At 44.2% G+C, this 23,214-nt stretch overlaps 1 protein-coding gene and 1 long non-coding RNA gene across 3 annotated transcripts in view; one reads left to right on the top strand and one right to left on the bottom strand.

Annotated features, from left to right (window-relative positions):
* The window catches only part of LOC134927890 (uncharacterized), a 32,239-nt gene extending 30,918 nt beyond the window's left edge, over positions 1–1,321 (top strand). Inside the window, exon 3 of the long non-coding RNA XR_010177766.1 lies at positions 1,164–1,321. This is a non-coding gene — a long non-coding RNA (uncharacterized LOC134927890). The remainder of the gene's footprint in view (positions 1–1,163) is intronic.
* Positions 1–23,214, bottom strand: part of LOC134927889 (cadherin-6-like) — a 470,497-nt gene that overhangs the window by 36,682 nt on the left and 410,601 nt on the right. For both annotated transcript variants that reach the window (XM_063922971.1, XM_063922972.1), the window contains exons 10-11: positions 5,131–5,248; positions 4,754–5,005 (exon numbers count right to left, since the gene is read on the bottom strand). In XM_063922971.1, the coding sequence (XP_063779041.1) occupies positions 4,754–5,005; positions 5,131–5,248 (370 nt within the window). The remainder of the gene's footprint in view (positions 1–4,753; positions 5,006–5,130; positions 5,249–23,214) is intronic.

Raw genomic sequence — 23,214 nt, 5'->3', positions numbered from 1 at the left:
TATGATTAACCCACAGCAGTGTTCCGTTTTTCTGCAATTCCACTTTTCTGCAGAGGTCCACGACCCCTAACACACCACATGTACGGTCTCCTCCTATACTTATGTAACCCCTTGTCTTCCATGTCCTTAGTATCCAGGGGTCTGCAAAGACCCACACACAATAAAGATTTACTGTGTACTACACTAAGATGGCCCTTGCTTAGCTACTAGAGGGCCATCAGCACCGCCTGGGAGTGCTCTGAAGCTTGTTGATGCAATCAGATGCAGAGAGTGTGCAGAGTCAGACTTGGTGGGAAACGGAGAACAGAGCCCATAAAATGGTCTGGTTTTGTGCCAAACTGCATTCCTGAGCCAACAGAGAGGAAGCAGAACCAGGAGGCTGACTGGGATGGTGCAGTCAGACCTGGCTGAGCATATGCCTGTTGAAGCATTATCGCTGGGAGACAGGGCAATTAATCCTAGTTGTGACTGGAGAGCGGGCTGTAGTAAGGAAGAGGACATATATTTGGGGTGCAGAGTATGTTGTGGGGACTAGACATTATTAAACTGTGTTTCGTACTTTATGCTGAACGTCTAAGAATGCTTAAGTGTGTGGCTGTATTTATTGCTGTGTATAGGTGTTATTAGAAGATAGGAATATTTAGGCGGTTAGTTCAGAGCACTACTGGTAGAATAATTACTATATTTCTGGATATCTTGTTCTAAAGAACTTATTTTATGGTTCTTAGAGTCAAAGGATTTCATTGGAGTGGAGTGTGCATTGCTTACTGTAAAATGTCCTTTGATTATCATTGCTACAGTATTTCTTCAATCTTCTGTTTTACAACATACAATATACAATATTTACAATATTTTACAATATAAAGTTTACAATATTCTCATTTATTTTACCTTCTATATTGTGCATTATCATTTATTGCTTGATTTTTATGCCTGTCATAGATGCTATTCAGTGAAAATTGATGTCATAAGTTGATATTTTGTAATCTTTATCAATAATTCTCATGTGATAGTGGTTTCCAATATTACTACATAGATACAGTATTTACATCCCTTTTTGTGTTTTACTATCTGTCTAGTCTCTTACTGTACTGCATGTCTTATTTCAAGTAATTTTGTGTTAAGGGTCCATATTTTTACATTTTTTTCTGTTTATAATACAGGTTGGGTATCCCATATCCAAATATCCGAAATACGGAATATTCCGAAATACGGACTTTTTTGAGTGAGAGTGAGATAGTGAAACTTTTGTTTTTTGATGGCTCAATGTACACAAACCTTGTTTAATACACAAAGTTATTAAAATATTGTATTAAATGACCTTCAGGCTGTGTGTATAAGGTGTATAAGAAACATAAATTAATTGTGTGAATGTACACACTTTGTTTAATGCACAAAGTTATAAAAAATATTGGCTAAAATGACATTCAGGCTGTGTGTATAAGTTGTATATGAAACATAAATACATTCTGTGCTTAGACTTGGGTCCCATCACCATGATATCTCATTATGGTATGTAATTATTCCAAAATGCGGAAAAATCCCATATCCAAAATTCCTCTGGTCCCAAGCATTTTGGATAAGGGATACTCAACCTGTATTGGTTATCCCTTTGATAGTCAAAAAGTTCCACTATCCACCATCCTTCCTATATTTAAGATAAATAAATATACAATGGTGGTTTTTGCAACAAACTTGTGTGGTTGGTACATGTTGCGTACAATAGGTAAATGGTGTTGGGGCAAAGGTTTCCTGAATCGATCTCTGGTGGATGGAAGACCCATTCATCACCATTGTGACCAGTACAGCTTCAGGTGGAGGCACTACCATAACAGAGAAATTGTAAGAAGAGAGCTACAGCGTGGACGACACTTCTACACGGCCGCACCCAGGGTGTTACACTTGAATAAACACAGCACCTATTAAATAAAAAATGTATCCTTTTCTAAAACAGCTAAATAAGTGACTCTATTCTAGGATTTAATAATTTTGATATTAAAAATGTAGACACACATAGGCAATACTGCAATAGTGAAAGTGCTTATTCATCACTAGAAATGCCATTCATCAGTTTTGTTTATAACATATTTAGTAAGTAGTATAGGAGGGTATTCTGCATGCTTTTAATCCCTCAGTGCTTGCCCATGACATGTGACCTGAAAGCAATTCAGGCCATAAAATACATGCACCCTTATCTATAGAGTTTGATTGCATCAGAACATTGAAATGTGGAACAATATAGAGTACATACTGTACTACTAACTAGGTGGAAAAAGGGTCATACAGTAGACATAACTTTTAAAAAATAAATAGTTTCAGAATTAAATATGCTAATGGATGTAATGTTGCTGTATGTTAAATAGATACATCTCAAATAAAAACATTTACAATTGAAAATGAAACAAAACTGTCATATAAAAATCATGCAAAGTTGTTAAACGCAAATTAGTTTTGACATGCAATAAGTGAGTAAGACCCTTCTTGTCACAAAAGGTTGACATACTAATACTTGTAACAACCAGCATTACTAAACCCTGGGAACACAGGGAAATGTGTCCTGCTTATCTCTTTTGGCTAACCATGCTTCTAGAACTGGTGACATTCAAGCACGGATATAGGCCGGGATGTAATGGGAGCTAATAATGCCGCCCAGGAAATTATATCACCATATCGGACATTACAAATGTGCGTCTATTTCCTGGAACTCGAGCAATGTAATGGCATGGCTTTATTCTTTGCGGAAGTGCGACCATACCTAATTATGTTACAGTGTTTAGCTGGAATACATTGTAACATACATTATCTATGCAGATACAGTTGCTATTGCACACAGAATATAGGTATGCTGCATATAATTTTAAACAACAGAAGCTGCTTAGCGTCTTATTCACATAGTTTTGCTGCTAAAACGAAGCGCTGCGAATAGGACAAGCAACTCCTGCTGTTTACAATGCATGCCTATATTCTGTGTGTAATAGCAACTGTATTACAAAATGTTATGCTACAGTGTATTCCAACCAAACACTGTAGCATTATATTTTAACATTATAACGAAATGCTGTGAATAGGATGAACAAGCAGCTCCTGCTGTTTATAATGATATGCAGTATGCCTATATTCTGTGTGTAATAGCAACTGTATCTGCATACAAAATGTTATGCTACAATGTATTCCAGCCATACACTGTAACATAATTAAGTACAGTCGCAAATCAGCAAAAGCTGCTTGTGAATCCTAATGCATCCATATGTGTATCAGACACATTTTCCTGTGCAAAATGTGCAAAAATGACATGTACACTACATGGACTATTTTTACAGATCTATTTTTTTTGTGCCAAAATGTGTTGAAAAGTGTTTATTTATTGCAAATCTGCTTAAAAGTGTGCTTATAATTGATTTCAGTGGGGTCACAAGCCGGGTGCAGGGGGTGCAGCCCGCACCGGGTGTCACCTTCGGAAGGGGTGACACCAAAGTGCGTGCTCTTCTGCAGTGACAAGAGCTGGGTGCTGCAGAGTAATATTCTCCTGCAGCACTTAGCTCCTGTCACACATGAAGAACCGGCACACAGATACCCCACTCTTCGGGGATGCTGGACACGCCCTGGAGTGATGAAACGGAGATCCCGTGGGGCCATGCCCCCTTTTGTTAGGCCATGCCCCCTTTTTGGGTGGTTGCTCCTCCGGCACGCGTGTTCGCGGGGGGGAGGGGTGTACAGTGCACACAGGGGGGCCAAAACACCCGGTGATGCCTCTGATTGACTCGGCAAAAAATAACCACTTCGAGCTGTTTTGTATATGACTTGCAATATCGGGTTCCATTTCATCGGCCGAGTTGCATACTTAACATGGGCAAAACATCTGGATCCATTTTTTATTGGCCGCTCTACTTTAGAGCCGAAAGCATCCGAAAAATCTGGTTTGTGGCAGCTAATACATTAGCCAACTTTGCAAAATACCAGATGTTTGCGGCTATAGAAGCAAGCATCGGACTTTTTGCCATTATCGGTTCTCAAAACATCCCGGCCGTAGTCTCATTTCAAGCCTGTTTTACGAAAGTTCAGATTTTTTTTAAATCAATATTTATATGTTACAGATACAAAGCTCAAAGAACAATTATTGTTGTTAGCTGTTCACGAAAACACAACTATTCCACACTTATGTCAGCAATCCAATATTCTCCCAATAACCACAGTCTGGAAAGCCATAAAGGGCAGTTCTACTCTCTTGTACTGTACATTAGAAGTGATGATGACCATACAAGAAAGAGCCCTTGGTAGCTATGTGGAAGGACTATTCCAAATGTCAGCTGAATTCTATTAGATTCACATTTGCATTTTGTAACAACAAAAAACAGGTGTGTATACATTGACTATTGCAAGGACTACATGACATTCTAAAAACGTATTAAATGAAAAGTATAATGTAATACAATATAGTTTTTGGTATTAGAATTTGTTTTAGAATTTCTACTGCTGTTTGAAGGCAAAGTTTTATTACTAGATGACCCTTCTAGCTATCTTAATTTATAGTGATATTTATTGGATCATGGATCATTACACTTTTTTTTTTTGTATTTATTAAATACAAATAGGCAAAGTGTGGCAGCTACAAAAGGTATTCATGTTTTGGGCAAAACACAATTATAAAAATGAATGGGATTCCTTTATTTAATTTCCTATTCATATTGTTGAACATATAAGCAAAGCAGCAACCAATTGGTAAGACATTCACTACAGTGTTCTGGAGTCTTACCTAATAGGATAATAATGCAGAGCAAAATGGCAATCAGCGCTCCTGTGCTCAAACCAGTGGGGTGGCTGAGGGCTTCTGCAGTACAGGATTGTTTATTACCCTTGTGGTCGCAGGCACAGACACGGATAGTCAGAGTTCCAGTGCTACTCTGCACAGGGAATACATAATCTGAAATGAGCACTGGCAACAGGTACGTGTTCATCTCGTGGCGGCTATATCCATTTCTCCGTGTATATATGCTGGCCGTATTATCTGAAAACCAAATGTAAAATTTGACTCAATAATTGTGTAATAGAGTCAAACACATTTCACATTTTATATATATATATATATATATATATATATTTCTATAAATATTTACACAATTGTATAATTACCTCCGTTGTCTTTGACTGTAAAGTTTGGACTATGAACTGGAGGAATAGCTAGTGAATATGAAAACTGAAGTCCATTATACGAGTCATCCTTATCGATTGCACTCACAGTATGTATCATCTGCAAGGAAAACAATATCTTAGATCAATAGTAACTCAAGAATAGTGAGCTTTGACTTGTGAGAATGTGCATGTAATATAAATTCATAAGATATTCATTTTAGTAACTAAAACATATAATAAGAAAAGAGTGTAACATACTGCACTCATACACATTTAACGTACAATAAACTGAATGCAAATACAGTATACTGTCACTTTTATTATGTTGATGGAACTAATCAAGAATATAAACATTACATATACTACAATAATTCCACATATGTTGATGGTGCAACAACACAACCAGAAGACATTTTCATCAACACTGTGTATTCAGTTCAGCTGCTGTTTTTGTTTTTTCTTGTACATGTAGGAAGTTATTTCAGTTGCTCAGAATTCCCATTTTTAGAACAGACTTACTGCACAAAGGGGGTTATTCAGGTTTGTCAGCAAACCAAAAAAGTTAGCAATTGGGCAAAACCATGTTGCACTGCAGGTGGGGCAGATGTAACATGTACTGTACAGAGAGAGTTAGATTTGGGTGGGTTATATTGTTTCTGTGCAGGGTAAATACTGTCTGCTTAATTTCTACACTGCAATTTAGATTTCAGTTTGAACACATCCCACTCAAATCTAACTCTCTCTGCACATGTTACATCTGCCCTACCTGCAGTGCAACATGGTTTTGCCCAATTACTTTTTTGGCTTGCTAACAAACTTGAATAAGGCGCAAAGTAAGAAAAGCTGCCAATTCTAGCATGTAGCAAGTACGTGTACTATCATTTCATATACTGTATATATCTCCTGCAGCTCTATCCGTTGTTGAGCATGCCACTAATTTGGCACTTAAAAACAATATTGATTATGATACTGCGGAGTACTGATAAAGGGGGTCATTCAGAGTTGATTACTCGCTAGCTGTTTTTTGAAGTCCTGCGATCGCATAGTCGCCGCGACCGGGGAGTGTATTTTAACTTTGCAAGTGTGCGATCGCATGTGCAGCCAAGCTGTACTAAAAAAAATTGTGCAGTTTTTGAGTAGCCCAGGACTTACTCAGCTGCTGTGATCACTTCAACCTGTCCGGGACCGGAATTGACGTCAGATACCCGCCCTGCAAATACTTGGGAACGCCTGCGTTTCTCCAAACACTCCCAGAAAACGGTCAGTTGCCACCCACAAAAGCCTTCTTCCAATCAATCACCTTGCAATCGGCCATGCAAATGGATTCTTTGCACAAACCCATCGCAGAGCAACGAACCGCTTTGTACCCCTGCAACGCGCGTGCGCATTGCAGTGCACACGCACGCGCAGTTCTGACCTGATCAAAGCACTGCAAAAAACGCTAGCGAGCAATCACGTCTGAATGACTCCCAAAAGTCCATTGTGTGCTGACAAAAAATACCTGTGTCACAGGTATTCGGCAGTGTGGCATCAATGTAATACTTTCTTACTGTGTGTGGTGCTGTGTAGCTAGGTATGGCTATCCTCAAAGACAGGTACTTTGTACACCACCTCCCCTTGATGGATCTGCCAAGGGGGAGTGCCTAATACTGGCACAAATCATATGTCTGAGCAGCGGCATATACTTTATGCCAGCATTGGGCTCACTTTTGCTGAAATGAATTCATTACTATAGTTGGGGTTTATGTACTATGCATTAGTGTACTCCTATACTCAGCACAGATAACAGATCTGCATTGACATATTCATCAGCACAAGCTAGAGATTTACAGGTACATTCCACAAGAGTTCATTATATTGTATACTGTCACACCTAGATAAGAGAATGTTGTCAGCCATTAAAGAGGACAATCCATCAGTGCTGTAGCCTAGGCTTATTGGACTACAGAGAAAAGGATAGACCTGTCCAAATGTACAGACAAGAGAATTAACCTTTGATTTATCCAAACAGGAGTAGCATCACCTAAATATGACAACAGTGTACTAAGATAACTTGGCCAGCCTTCCTGGAATGAGTCCGAAGAGTAACTGCTTATGACTCAAGAACAAAAGCAAACAAGGCTGGAGAAAGAGACACCCCCATCACATACACCTCTACAGACTAAAAGGAGGAAAAAACTTTGTGTGTGTGTGAAACAAAACAGATGGCAATAGATTTCACAACAGTATTTATTTAATGAATTCCTTGGGAACTCCAATAATGGAATGTTCAGCCACTCGGTTGCATCAAAACCCTTTCTGCTTTTGTACTGGAGTGTCACAGTTTTTTAGGGTAATAGATAATTTGATAATCATCTGATGTAAATATCAGAACATTTATGTGGCATAAACCCGGGGTGAACTAATGACAAAATAACTTACTGTAGGTATTTCTCTGAAATACAGAAAGTAAGCACTCTCTTTCAACCTGGGCTAGAATTAAAAAATAAACGATGTCCATAAACTTGGGAAAATCTGTATAATAATCTTGAATGGCCTGTCCTGAGATCAACACTTCCACTCTGCCCCACCATCGGATCCCAAACTGCAGAGGACACAGTGAGGGGAAAGGCCAGCAGCTGCCCCAAAGATGTTGTGGCTCGGATAAGTGAAGCACAGTAGTGAGGGTGGGGGAATGACCTCCTAGACCTGGTAAATGTTATGTCAAATATACTAGTTCCAATAACAGGATCTATAATGACTTCTGTAAAACAAGGAGAAGGGGGAAGGGGGGGGGGGGGCACCGTGGTGAGCCTTTGCCCTGGGTGATAGAAAGGCAGCTTCACCACTTGATTCATACCATTAAATACCACCTACATTTATTTTATACACTTCATATTCAACCACATTACACTGCCCCAGTTCACATTATCATACATTATAATGCCCTCCAGTTCATTTTATACCACATTAATATGAGCAGGTCCAGGGGCATACCTAGATATATTGTAGGCCACAAGGCAAATTAATGTTTGGACCCTTATGTTTTTCACCCAATGGTGAAAAATGTATATAACACATGTAACTGTGACAGGGAATGTGGGCCTCTCAGCTCTGGGCCCCATAACAGCTGCACTCCTTTCACCTATTGTAGCTACTTCCTTGTGTCTGGCCCTATATACGTATGTGTGAGATCTCAATCAGCAAAGACAGCGCATGCACAAGGATACTGGTGGTGCTGCTCTGTCAGGACTCTTTATACAGACCAGCAAGTAATCATGTTGATATGTTAAAAAACAATTGCAGAAGTGTGCTTATCCTTTTATAGTAATAGCTGTCTGATACAGTTGTATAGCAGTGGCAAAATCATTACATGTATGCAGATACAAAAAATTTATTATTTCTACATTATCTGCTTTCATATTGTGTATGACCGATGTGTTAAATAGCACTTCACACAATGTAACTGCTGCATGGGATTCTGCAGGTAAGAGATAATGTGAGGTGCTTCACTTATTCTATTTAGTATTTATTATATAGCAGACATGGGGCGGGATGTAAAGAAGTCTGAGTTCGGTGACCGTGCACATGCTGGCCGAACTCGGATGTTTCTTTAAAGGGGCAATCATGTACAAGGAATGGTTTAGATTGTCCTTTTAAAGAAGCGTCCCAGTTTGGCTTGCATCCTGCATGGCCACCGCACTCAGACTTCATTACATCCCGGCCTAAGGGGTCTATTCATGAAGCAGTGAAAAGAGTGGAGAAGTGAGCCAGTGGAGAAGCTGCCCATGGCAACCAATCAGCTGCTCTGTATAATTTTATAGTATGCAAATTATAAATGTTACGTCAATGCTGATTGGTTGCCATGGGCAACTTCTCCACTGGCTCACTTCTCCGCTCTTTTCATTGCTTCATGAATAGACCCTTAACGTCTATTTAGCACAAGTCAAGTAGAGAGAGAGCAGGAGGCTCTATCACTTCCCTCTCCTCACAACTCTCACTGGCTGCCTGCAGGACTCCACCTGTCCACCTGCACCAAAGGAAGAAAATGAACAAGGGCACCCCCCAGACAAGAAGGCCCCCACCGCTCCATGCTGCACTCCTGGACCCTCAGCTGGAAGAAAATGTACTACAACCTGTCAGACAAGCTTAACCCCTGCATCCCCTGCTAGCTGGAGCTGAACGTATCACCTGGCAATTGTTATTATTTTTAGCTACTGGAACTAGTCCTGCTGTCTGTGATGCCACACTCTGGCTGCTTCACAGCATCTCCCAGTTCTGACACCTCATTGGCCAAAGTACCAGTCAGAAATAGAACTTCTAACTTTACCTATATCCTTTCTGATTCTGTTTTGTTCTAGATGTATAAAATCAATTTTGTTCATATGCATGGTTTGATATGAAAGTATAGTAGTCTTAAGGTCAGCAAAATCCATAAATGTAACCTGTCTCTTAGGGTTAGCGCAAGGTACAAAGAAAGGAAACATGTCATAGTTTTATAAAGACATCTAAACAGCGACAGATCTACCAGGGGCAGTTTAAGAGAAGAGGGGCCTGACTACAGACTCTGTGAGGGCCCCTTCCTCTCTGTGGCGCAGTAGACTCTGGCATTCCCGCATATTAGCAGTGACTAATCTCTACTGTGCATGTGCAAATCACTGGAAAAATGTCCGCTGCACGATATATTGGTGCAGCGTGCTGTGTGTACGGGTGGTCAGCCGACTGCCTGTACGCTTGCTGCACACGCCAGCAATGAGTGACGGCTGAACTGGGCGGGCGTATGTAAACGCCCGCAAGGTTCATGACGTCAGTCCCGACAGATCAGGCAGTGTGTATGCTCAACACACTGCCCAGTCTGTCTTTAGATATATCTGCAGATCAATTATCTACCAGTGTGAACCCAGCATTAGGCTGTACTCGCATTGTATTACACATGGCAATAACAATCTCACCGAGAACTTGCCAGAAATTGACACTTTAAAAAAAATGGATCCTATTACATTCCTCCTATGTTTCTGATCTTACAGCTAGTGCCTTTAAAGTTGCCATACGTTGCAGCTGAATAGGAAAATCAGCATTGTTTTCATCTGGTATGTATCTTACAGACATATCTTGGTTTATATCTGTGTTTATAGCTTAATGGACCATCATTTCCTATGATTTGTTATTACACGATATACGTGTTATTGTATTGTATACAAACTTTATGTTTTGCTATTTCTGCGTTATGTCTAATTGCATTAGTAAAACTGTGGCTGTTCCACTACAACATCACGTTGTGGTTATCTTTGTCTCTATGACGGTGATTCAATTCATATGTGGAGATTTATTCAATTATTCGCGACTGAGGCTGTATTTCTGTTCACACCCTCCTGTGGTGCAAGCAGAAATCTGCGTTAAGTAGAGCTACGGGTTAGTTGAGACCTGACAGCTGCATCACTTACGTCAGTGCCGTAACTAGATTTTTTGGTGCCCTGTGCCAAAAAGAGAATTGGTGCCCACCACCCCAGCCCCCTTTTTTCCAATAGGGACATAAGTGGCATGCTTATGTCATGCAGGGAAGAGGCACGACAAAACTGATCCTAGAAAAAGCCCATGCTATGATGCCCCTTCCCACATCTTCCCACACACACATTTATAGAACACTGCAAGAAAATGGATTTGGACACAAATCCTCTTTATACTACATTCATGCCATAGACAACGGATTCGAATCTTGGGCACAACATCATACCGAAAAGTAATGAAGGACTGAACAACAAAGAGCTATCAAGTCCATGAATGCTGTATAGGTATCAATGACAGTTGGGGTGAGGGTGTAGGAGACAGGGGCGGTTAGGAGATGCTAATCTTCAAAAAGGGGGGAAGCTGCAAATTAATGTAATTAAAACAGAAAATTGACAAGTGCTGCCAACAGTGCCCCCTACCCTGCAGCGCTATGTCCGGTGGCACACTCCACACACACCTAGTTACGGCCCTGATGCAATTAACAATAGGCATTATTGTGGGAAATAGTACCCATTGCAGGAAGAAAGCCAGGGATCTAAAGTCTCACATAAGAATGTAATTGGCCCCTTTATGTGAGATTAATACAAGAATACCCTAGTAATGACATTTCAGGTAACTAGATAAATTCTAGCATTAATTAGTTAACTACCTTAAAGGAACAATCTAATTATAGAATAACAGCTCATTTTCTAAACTACCAGTGTGACATTCTTAAAACAAAATCTACAACAATCTGGGATGTTTTACCCAGATTCCCGTCTTTCTGTGTCATAGACAGGAGATGAAGATGGTTTCACAGACATCTCTTCCATAAGTACAGTATAAATGAATTGTATGAAAGGTCAATTGAGAATAGAGGAAAGAAATGACAAACACAAGTTGGGAATAATTGGAAGGTTATAGAAAAACACCAGGAGCACTGTTTCCAAGGCAGTGTATCACATCATAACTTATAGTTTAGAAACAATATTATTTTGTGTTTTCATGTGGTGGATAGTTCCAAGTACATTTATACTTTAACTCTACATTCTAAAATAGTTCTGTGTAGTTTGTAATCAGTCAGTACTAATTGGCAATTTAGGCTGCTTCAATGACAAGCAGTATGTCAAGGTCCAAGTAAATAAAGAATTGCTATATAAATAAGCATATACTATTATTAATATTCATGAAGCATTTCACATTGATCTACCAACATGCTACAGATGTGTCCACTTACATCTAGCCTCCCTGCATGCTAAACAGCCCTTCTAGTAATGCCGTGATGTGACTCAGTACCGCCAAGCGTCTTTACGTGCCACTTTTTCCATCAAAATGTGTCTTATTTGCAAAACATGAATAGGTGTGAATAGGAGGCAAAAACAATTTATGCTGATTAAAAGAATATGCAGCATGCCTATATTCTGTGTGTGACTGTAGCTGCATCTGCATAAGAAATGGACCGCTATAGAGATTTCCTAGAAAACTGTAATGTAGCATTTGATATGCAGATACAGGCTCAGCCATACACAGAACATAGGCATGCTGCATATCATTTTAATCAGCAGAGTCTGCTTGTGAGTCCTTTTCACATTTTTGGCAAAAAGAGACGCCCAGTGCTAACGGAGTTACACGGGACCTGCCAGCTCACTTACAAAAGGCATTTCCCACTGCGTGGCGTATTGAGGCAAGATGTATGAGCACATATCTGTAAATATTTATTGTCTAATAATAGGCCAAGCAACATGATTATGGGTATCTTCAGACCTATTAGCTAATGTTCAAGATATAAGCTCATGCTACAATATATTATATTTATTTTATAATTCTTTTTTCTTTATTATTAAAAACAATGAATAAAACAGTAAACTCATGTAACTTGGGACACCAATGTTGGGTAATCAACCACAGACAACTTTAAATTTGCAAATTTAAATACAATTATAAACTCTTTGAGTGTTTTACAAAGCCCACTAACAGATGAGCGAAATCCATCAGAGGCACCTACAATATCCATTGCCTGCACTAGGCTTGAATTTGATCCAGTGCTTATTGCGGACTTTGAATTTGCATATCTCCCTGGCTGAATGAATTATCACGGCCGTAGCAGGAACAGTAAGAGGACAAAGCAAACAGCTGCAGGGAGCTGAGACCCGAAGCATAATATATCAGCAGTGACTGCTTCACTTTTACAGAGCCCGTACCTCACAAGTGACTAATTTAATACAAGTGATTTTTTATTTGGATTGCACCTAAAACACAGGAGATATGGAGGAGGGGGCTTCTGGGTCCCTGCCACTTTGTCCCTGCCGTCAGCAAGGTCCTGGCACTTGTACAATGTAGTTGACAGACATCAAGTCTGGCTCATGCGCAGTAGTGGTGACAGTACTGCGCATGCGCAAAACTCCAGCTTCTATGGACTGCATCGGCTGCAGCCCATAGAAGCCAGCTAGGGTTGCCGAAAGGCAGAGAGTGCCTTCCGACAGGAAGTCAGCTCACTGCTAATTGCAGCACAGTCGGGCAGTCTTGCTGCTAGGTTGCTGCTTAAACCAGTGGGAGTACTATCAAAGCCCACTATAAGGAAATGTTGAATGGGGACTGGGGTTTTAGAGCATACCAAACTTGCTATATACTCGATGGTGCTATAGTGGGATCACCATCGGTCTGTTGGTAGACAACCACAGCGCCGTACCACGGATGCTAGCAGAATTCAACGCATTTCGCCTATTCCAAGACATCCTCAGGATTGCAGATAGCCAGATCTGCTATCTGCAATCCTGAGGAAGCCTTGGAACAGGTGAAACATGTAGATTGCGGAATAAATCAAACTCTGCTAGCGTCCTTGGTACGGCAGTGGAGTTGTCTGCCGGCAGGCAACTTTTTATATAGCGCACACATATTTCAGAGAATATTTGTCCATTCCCATCAGTCCCTGCCGCGTGGAGCTTACATTCTATTTCTTACCACATGTACACCGCCCACGCACACATATACAAAACCAGGGTTAGGCTTTGTTGGGAGCCAAATAACCTACCAGTATATCTTTGGATTGTGGGAGGAAACTGGAGTACCCGGAAGAAAGCCACGCAAGTACGGGGATAGTATATAAAATACACACAGTTAGAGCCTTAGTTGGAATTGAACCCATGGCCTCAGTGCTGTGAGGCAGTAATGCTAACCATTACACTGGCCATCGTGTCCAAATGTATGTATATGCATATTGTTGAAATGATATTGAATGATATTTTATTGTATTGGCATTCAATTAGATTATTAAATCTGTATATATAATATCTTTTTGAGTCTTTAATTTATTTAGCAGTATTGCTGTAGTGATTTTATTAGTGCTGATCCAAATTTGCATATGTTGCTTTTTAGTTGTGTTAGTGGATTTGATTGTTCCAATCCACAGGTGGCTCATAGCAACTATATTATAAGATTTCTTAAAAATTGTGACTTAAATAGGAATTTAATACCTACCAGTAATTCCTTTTCTCGTAGTCCAAAGTGGATACTGGGGAACTGTACTTTAGTACCATGGGGTATAGATCGGGTCCACTGGATCTTGGCACTTTAAAACCTTTAGTGCGTGTATGTGTGTGCTGGCTCCTCCCCTCTATGCCCGTCCTACCAGACTCAGTCTAGGAAAACTGTGCCCGAGGAGATGGACATACCAAGAGAGAAGGAATAAATACAACAGCGGTGAGGTAACAAGCCAACACACAACCATAACCAAAAAGGAGGGCGCTAACCAGAACAGAGGATAGCAACACCAACCCAACCAGGATAGCACAGCTATCCCAACAACATAAAGAGACCGCAATGGCGGACCACTCAAATACTTACACAAGTAAGCAGGCGGGCACCCAGTATCCACTACAGACTACGAGAAAATAAGAATTTACTCACCGGTAATTCTATTTCTCGTAGTCCGTAGTGGATGCTGGGAACTCCGTAAGGACCATGGGGAATAGCGGGCTCCGAAGGAGGCTGGGCACTCTAGAAAGATTTAGGACTACCTGGTGTGCACTGGCTCCTCCCACTATGACCCTCCTCCAAGCCTCAGTTAGGACACCGTGCCCGGACGAGCAGACATAATAAGGAAGGATTTAGAATCCCGGGTAAGACTCTTACCAGCCACACCAATCACACCGTACAACTCGTGATACTATATCCAGTTTGACAGTATGAAAAACAACTGAGCCTCTCAACAGATGGCTCAACAATAACCCTTTAGTTAACAATAACTATTTACAAGTATTGCAGACAATCCGCACTTGGGATGGGCGCCCAGCATCCACTACGGACTACGAGAAATAGAATTACCGGTGAGTAAATTCTTATTTTCTCTAACGTCCTAGTGGATGCTGGGAACTCCGTAAGGACCATGGGGATTATACCAAAGCTCCCAAACGGGCGGGAGAGTGCGGATGACTCTGTAGCACCGAATGAGAGAACTCCAGGTCCTCCTCAGCCAGGGTATCAAATTTGTAGAATTTTGCAAATGTGTTTGCCCCTGACCAAGTAGCTGCTCGGCAAAGTTGTAAAGCCGAGACGCCTCGGGCAGCCGCCCAAAATGAGCCCACCTTCCTTGTGGAATGGGCATTTACAGATTTTGGCTGTGGCATGCCTGCCACAGAATGTGCAAGCTGAATTGTACTACAAATCCAGCGAGCAATAGACTGCTTAGAAGCAGGAGCACCCAGCTTGTTGGGTGCATACAGGATAAACAGCGAGTCAGATTTTCTGACTCCAGCCGTCCTGGAAACATATATTTTCAGGGCCCTGACAACGTCTAGCAACTTGGAGTCCTCCAAATCCTTAGTAGCCGCAGGCACCACAATAGGCTGGTTCAGGTGAAACGCTGACACCACCTTAGGGAGAAACTGGGGACGAGTCCTCAATTCTGCCCTATCCATATGGAAAATCAGATAAGGGCTTTTACATGATAAAGCCGCCAATTCTGACACTCGCCTGGCTGAAGCCAAGGCCAATAACATGACCACTTTCCACGTGAGATATTTCAGATCCACGGTTTTTAGTGGCTCAAACCAATGTGATTTTAAGAAACTCAACATCACGTTGAGATCCCAAGGTGCCACAGGAGGCACAAATGGGGGCTGAATATGCAGCACTCCTTTCACAAATGTCTGAACTTCAGGTACTGAAGCTAGTTCTTTTTGAAAGAAAATCGACAGAGCCGAGATCTGTACTTTAATGGAGCCTAGTTTTAGGCCCATATTCACTCCTGCTTGCAGGAAATGCAGAAATCGACCTAGTTGAAATTCCTCTGTTGGGGCCTTTTTGGCCTCGCACCATGCAACATATTTCCGCCATATGCAGTGATAATGCTTTGCCGTAACATCTTTCCTGGCCTTAATAAGCGTAGGAATGACTTCTTCCGGAATACCCTTTTCCTTTAGGATCCGGTGTTCAACCGCCATGCCGTCAAACGCAGCCGCGGTAAGTCTTGGAACAGACAGGGCCCCTGTTGTAGCAGGTCCTGTCTGAGCGGTAGAGGCCACGGGTCCTCTGAGAGCATCTCTTGAAGTTCCGGGTACCACGCTCGTCTTGGCCAATCCGGAACCACGAGAATGGTGTTTACTCCTCGCTTTCTTATTATTCTCAATACCTTTGGTATGAGAGGCAGAGGAGGGAACACATAAACCGACTGGTACACCCACTGTGTCACTAGAGCGTCCACAGCTATCGCCTGAGGGTCCCTTGACCTGGCGCAATATCTTTTTAACTTTTTGTTGAGGCGGGACGCCATCATGTCCACCTGTGGTTTTTCCCAACGGTTTACCAGCATCTGGAAGACTTCTGGATGAAGTCCCCACTCTCCCGGGTGGAGGTCGTGTCTGCTGAGGAAGTCTGCTTCCCAGTTGTCCACTCCCGGAATGAACACTGCTGACAGTGCTAGTACATGATTCTCCGCCCATCGGAGAATTCTTGTGGCTTCCGCCATCGCCATCCTGCTTCTTGTGCCGCCCTGTCGCTTTACATGGGCGACTGCCGTGATGTTGTCTGACTGGATCAGCACCGGCTGGTGTAGGAGCAGGGATTTTGCTTGACTTAGGGCATTGTAGATGGCCCTTAGTTCCAGAATATTTATGTGAAGGGAAGTCTCCTGACTCGACCATAGTCCTTGGAAGTTTCTTCCCTGTGTGACTGCCCCCCAGCCTCGAAGGCTGGCATCCGTGGTCACCAGGACCCAGTCCTGTATGCCGAACCTGCGGCCCTCTAGAAGATGGGCACTCTGCAGCCACCACAGTAGCGACACCCTGGTTCTTGGAGACAGGGTTATCAAGCGATGCATCTGAAGATGCGATCCGGACCACTGGTCCAACAGGTCCCACTGAAAGATTCTGGCATGGAACCTGCCGAAGGGAATTGCTTCGTAAGAAGCCACCATCTTTCCCAGGACCCGCGTGCAGCGATGCACTGATACCTGTTTTGGTTTCAGGAGGTCTCTGACTAGAGATGACAACTCCCTGGCTTTCTCCTCCGGGAGAAACACTTTTTTCTGGACTGTATCCAGAATCATACCCAGGAACAGTAGTCGTGTCGTCGGAACCAGCTGTGACTTTAGGATATTCAGAATCCAGCCGTGCTGGTGCAGCACCTCCTGAGATAGTGCTACTCCCACCAACAACTGTTCCTTGGACCTCGCTTTTACTAGGAGATCGTCCAAGTACGGGATAATTAAAACTCCCTTTTTTCGAAGGAGTATCATCATTTCCGCCATCACCTTGGTAAATACCCTCGGTGCCGTGGACAGTCCAAACGGCAGCGTCTGGAATTGGTAATGGCAATCCTGTACCACAAATCTGAGGTACTCCTGGTGAGGATGGTAAATGGGGACATGCAAGTAAGCATCCTTGATGTCCAGGGATACCATGTAATCCCCCTCGTCCAGGCTCGCAATAACCGCCCTGAGCGATTCCATCTTGAACTTGAATTTTTTTATGTATGTGTTCAAGGATTTCAAATTTAAAATGGGTCTCACCGAACCGTCCGGTTTCGGTACCACAAATAGTGTGGAATAGTAACCCCGGCCTTGTTGAAGTAGGGGTACCTTGATTATCACCTGCTGGGAATACAGCTTGTGAATTGCCGCTAGCACCGCCTCCCTGTCTGAGGGAGCAATCGGCAAGGCAGATTTTAGGAACCGGTGGGGTGGAGACGCCTCGAATTCCAGTTTGTACCCCTGAGATACTATTTGAAGGATCCAGGGATCCACCTGTGAGCGAGCCCACTGATCGCTGAAATTCTTGAGGAGGCCCCCCACCGTACCTGGCTCCGCCTGTGGAGCCCCACCGTCATGCGGCGGACTTGGAAGAAGAAGCGGGGGAGGACTTTTGCTCCTGGGAACCTGCTGTTTGTTGCAGTCTTTTTCCCCTACCTCTGCCTCTGGACAGAAAAGACCCGCCTTTTCCACGCCTGTTTTTCTGGGTCCGAAAGGACTGAACCTGATAAAACGGCGCCTTCTTAGGCTGTGAGGGGACATGGGGTAAAAATGCTGACTTCCCAGACGTTGCTGTGGAAACTAGGTCCGAGAGACCATCCCCAAATAATTCCTCACCCTTATATGGTAACACTTCCATGTGCTTTTTTGAATCTGCATCTCCTGTCCACTGGCGAGTCCATAAGCCTCTCCTAGCAGAAATGGACAATGCACTTACTTTAGATGCCAATCGGCAGATTTCCCTTTGTGCATCTCTCATATATAAGACTGAGTCTTTTATATGGTCTATGGTTAACAGGATCGTGTCTCTGTCTAATGTGTCAATATTTTCTGACAGTTTATCTGACCACGCAGCGGCAGCACTGCACATCCAAGCTGACGCAATAGCTGGCCTAAGTATAATGCCTGTGTGTGTATATACAGACTTCAGGATCGCCTCCTGCTTTCTATCAGCAGGTTCCTTGAGGGCGGCCGTATCCGGAGACGGTAGTGCCACCTTTTTAGACAAACGTGTGAGCACTTTATCCACTCTAGGGGTGTTTCCCAACGTGACCTATCCTCTGGCGGGAAAGGGAACGCCATTAGTACCTTCTTAGGAATTACCAATTTTTTATCAGGGAAAGCCCACGCTTCTTCACACACTTCATTTAATTCATCTGATGGGGGAAAAACTACGGGTAGTTTTTTCTCTCCAAACATAATACCCTTTTTAGTGGTGCCAGTAGTTATATCAGAAATGTTTAACACCTCTTTCATTGCCTCAATCATACAGTGAATGGCCTTAGTGGGCATCAGGTTTGACTCATCGTCGTCGACACTGGTGTCAGTATCCGTGTCGACATCTGGGTCTGCTTGAGGTAGCGGGCGTTTTAGAGCCCCTGACGACCCATGCGACGCCTGGGCAGGCACGAGCTGAGAAGTCGGCTGTCCCACATTTGGCATGTCGTCGATTTTCTTATATAAGGAGTCTATACGTGCACTCATTACTTTCCATAAGCCCATCCACTCAGGTGTCTGCCCCGCAGGGGGTGACATCCCTTCTAAAGGCATCTGCTCCGCCTCCACATCATTATCCTCATCAAACATGTCGACACAGCCGTACCGACACACCGCACACACACAAGGTATGCTCCGAATGAGGACAGGACCCACAAAAGCCCTTTGGGGGGACAGAGTGAGAGTATGCCAGCACACACCAGAGCGCTATATAATGCAGGGACTAACTAAGTTATGTCCCCTATAGCTGCTTTTTATATTATATATGTATTGCGCCCAAATTTAGTGCCCCCCCTCTCTGTTTTTACCCTGTTCTGAAGTGTAGACTGCAGGGGAGAGCCAGGGAGCTTCCTTCCAGCGGATCTGTGAAGGAGAAATGGCGCCAGTGTGTCTGAGGGAGATAGCTCCGCCCCTTTTCCGCGGCCTATTCTCCCGCTTTTTTCTGGATTCTGGCAGGGGAATTTACCACATATATAGCCTCTAGGGCTATATATTGTGGTATTTTTGCCAGCCAAGGTGTTTTTATTGCAGCTCAGGGCGCCCCCCCCCCAAGCGCCCTGCACCCTCAGTGACCGGAGTGTGAAGTGTGCATGAGGAGCAATGGCGCACAGCTGCAGTGCTGTGCGCTACCTTGGTGAAGACTGATGTCTTCTGCCGCCGATTTTCCGGACCTCTTCTTGCTTCTGGCTCTGTAAGGGGGACGGCGGCGCGGCTCCGGGACCGAACACCAAGGACTGGGCCTGCGGTCGATCCCTCTGGAGCTAATGGTGTCCAGTAGCCTAAGAAGCCCAATCCGGCTGCAAGCAGGCGAGTTCGCTTCTTCTCCCCTTAGTCCCTCGCTGCAGTGAGCCTGTTGCCAGCAGGTCTCACTGAAAATAAAAAACCTAAAATTATACTTTCTTTCTAAGGGCTCAGGAGAGCCCCTAGTGTGCATCCAACCTCGGCCGGGCACGAAATCTAACTGAGGCTTGGAGGAGGGTCATAGTGGGAGGAGCCAGTGCACACCAGGTAGTCCTAAATCTTTCTAGAGTGCCCAGCCTCCTTCGGAGCCCGCTATTCCCCATGGTCCTTACGGAGTTCCCAGCATCCACTAGGACGTTAGAGAAAAGGAATTACCGGTAGGTATTAAATTCCTAATTTCTCTAACGTCCTAGTGGATACTGTACTTTAATAGCATGGGGAAGTTCCAAAGCTACCAAACCGGAGTGCTGAGACCCCTGTAAAACCGCCTGACCAAACTGAAGGTCATCCCTGGCCAAGGTGTCGAACCGATATAATTCCACAAAACTGTTCAAACCAGACCAAGTAGCAGCTCAGCATAACTGCAAGGCTGAGACACCCCGGGCAGCCGCCCAGGAAGAGCCCACAGACCTCGTTGAGTGGGCCTGAATAGACGTCGGCAAAGGCAGAGCCGCCGAAGTATAGGCCTGTTGAATGGTCAACCTGAGCCAATGAGCAATGGATTGCTTGGAAGCCAGACGACCAATCTTGGTGGCATCATAAAGGACAAACAGCTAATCAGATATCTGATGACGAGCCGTCCTCTTGACATAAATCTTCAGAGCCCTCACTACATCCAAGGACTCTGGCCCAATGGAAGTGTCAGTCAACACCGGAACCACAATGGGTTGATTAACATGAAAAGCTGAAACCACTTTTGGCAAAAACTGAGGACGGGTCCTGAGTTCCGCCCTGTCTTCATGAAAAACCAAATAAGGGCTCTTTCAGGATAAGGCCCCCAATTCAGAGACACATCTTGCAGACGGGTGGTCTTCTGTTTGCCGGCGGTCGGGCTCCCGGCGCTCAGTATACCGGCGCCGGGAGCCCGACAGCCGGAATACCGACAATTATTTTCCCTCGTGGGGGTCCACGACCCCCATAGAGGGAGAATAAAATAGTGTGGCGCGCGTAGCGCGCCACCGTGCCCGTAGCGTGGCGAGCGCAGCGAGCCCGCAAGGGGCTCATTTGCGCTCGCCAAGCTGTCGGTAAGCCGGCGGTCGGGCTCCCGGCGCCGGGATGCTGGTCGCCGGGAGCCCGACCGCCGGCCAGCCGTAGTGAACCCCTTGCAGACACCAATGCTAATAACATCACCGTTTTCCAGGTGAGAAAATTTAACTCCATCCTATGTAAGGGTTCAAAACAGTGTGGTTGAAGAAAGGACAGAACCACATTGAGATCCCACGGAGCCGTGGGCGGTACGAAGGGTGGTTGCATATGAAGAACTCCTTTTAGGAAAGTTTGTACTTCCGTCAACATGGTTAAGTTGTTTCTGGAAGAAAACAGAGAGCGCCAAAATCTGGTCTTTGATGGAGCCTAAACGTCGGCCCATATCTACTCCCACTTGCAGGAAAAGTAGAAAACGACCAACTCTAAATTCCACAGGAGACACTCTTCTACTTTCACACCAGGAAACATACTTTTTCTAGATACGATGATAATGGTTTGACGTCACCATCTTCCTGGCTTGGACCATGGTGGAAATATCCCAGGAGGGAAGACCTTTTCTTGCTAGAACCTCCCTCTCAACTTCCAAGCCGTCAAACATAGCCGCTTTAAGTCTGGATAGATGAATGGACCTTGTTGAGGAAGATCCTTTTGGAGCGGTAGAGGAAAGGGATCCTCCAGAGCCATGGTTAGGAGGTCCCAGTACCACGACCGTCTAGGCCAATCCGGGGCAATTAGAACTGCTTGCATGTTTTCCCTTCTTAGTCTTTTCAGAACCCTTGGGATTAGCGGTAGAGGAGGGAATAGGTACACAAACTGGTACGTCCATGGTGTCATCAGCGTGTCCACTGCTACAGCCTGCGGATCCCTAATTCTGGATAGCTTCTTGTTGAGGCGAGAAGCCATCAGATCTATCCGCGGACAGCCCCACCGGTGAATTAACAGTTGAAACACCTGGGGATGTAGGCCCCATTCCCCCGGATGGAGGTCGTGTCTGCTGAGGAAGTCCACTTCCCAGTTGTCCACTCCTGGAATGAATATGGCTGAGATGGTCTTTGCGTTGGCCTCCGCCCAGAGGAGGATTTTGACACTTCTCGCATCGCTGCTCTGCTTCTTGTTTCCCCTTGTCAGTTTATGTACGCCACCGCCGTGTCGTTGTCCGATTGAACCTGGTTCGCCCGATTCCTCAGTAGATGGTAAGCTTGCAGAAGGACATTTTAAATTGCCCTGAGTTCCAGGACATTTATCGGCAGAGTAGATTCCTAACTTGACCATATCCCCTGGAACTGGGCCCCATGGGTCACAGCCCCCCCCCCTCCCGGAGGCTGGCATCCATTGCCAGTAGAATCCATAATTGGATATTAAAATTCCTGCCTTCTACCAGGTGAGGAACTTGTAGCCATCATAATAGAGAAATCCGGGCTTTCGGAGATAAGGTCACTTCCTGATGCATGTGAAGGTGAGACCCCGACCATTTGTCCAGCAGATCCAGCTGAAATGGCAGGGCATGAAATATGCCATATTGGATTGCCTCGTAAGCAGCAACCATCTTGGCCAGCAAATGTATGCAAAGATGTATGGACACCTTGAGAGGACCAAAGCCTGGATAGCCAAGGCCTTGTCCATCGGAAGAAACATCTTTTGAGACACTGTATCCAGTATCATTACCAGGACTTGGAGACGTTGGGTCAGATCCAGGTGAGATTTCTGGATCCACCCATGATCCGTAAGCAGGCGAATCATCAGATCGATGCTGTGCAACAAACACTCCCTGGATATAGCCTTTATCAGGAGATCATTCAGGGGACTATGTTGATTCCCGTCCTGCGCAGTTGCAGCATCATCTCCGCCATGACTTTGGTGAAGACCCTGGTAGATGTGGACAGGCAAAATGGGAAATCCTGAAACTGGAAATGGTCATCCAAGATGGCGAACCTGAGGTAAGCCTGATGAGGGGGCCACATTGTAATGTGTAGGTAAGCATTCTTGACATTTAGGGATACCAAGAATTCCCCCTCCAGACCAGACACCACTGCCCGCAGGGATTCATTTTGAATTTAAACACCCGCAGATACGGGTTTAGCGACTTCAGGTTTAAGAAGGGTTGCACCGAACCATCCGGTTTTGGGACGTCAAAAAGACTGGAGTAAAACGGAGGAGGTACTGGAACCACCAGCCATGTCCGCACAAGTTTTGAATTGCCTCTTGCAAGT

Source organism: Pseudophryne corroboree, chromosome 5, assembly GCF_028390025.1.
Source record: "Pseudophryne corroboree isolate aPseCor3 chromosome 5, aPseCor3.hap2, whole genome shotgun sequence".
Taxonomy (NCBI): Eukaryota; Metazoa; Chordata; class Amphibia; order Anura; family Myobatrachidae; genus Pseudophryne; species Pseudophryne corroboree.
Note: the sequence above shows the minus strand (reverse complement) of the source record. Positions and strands in the feature narration are given on the sequence as shown.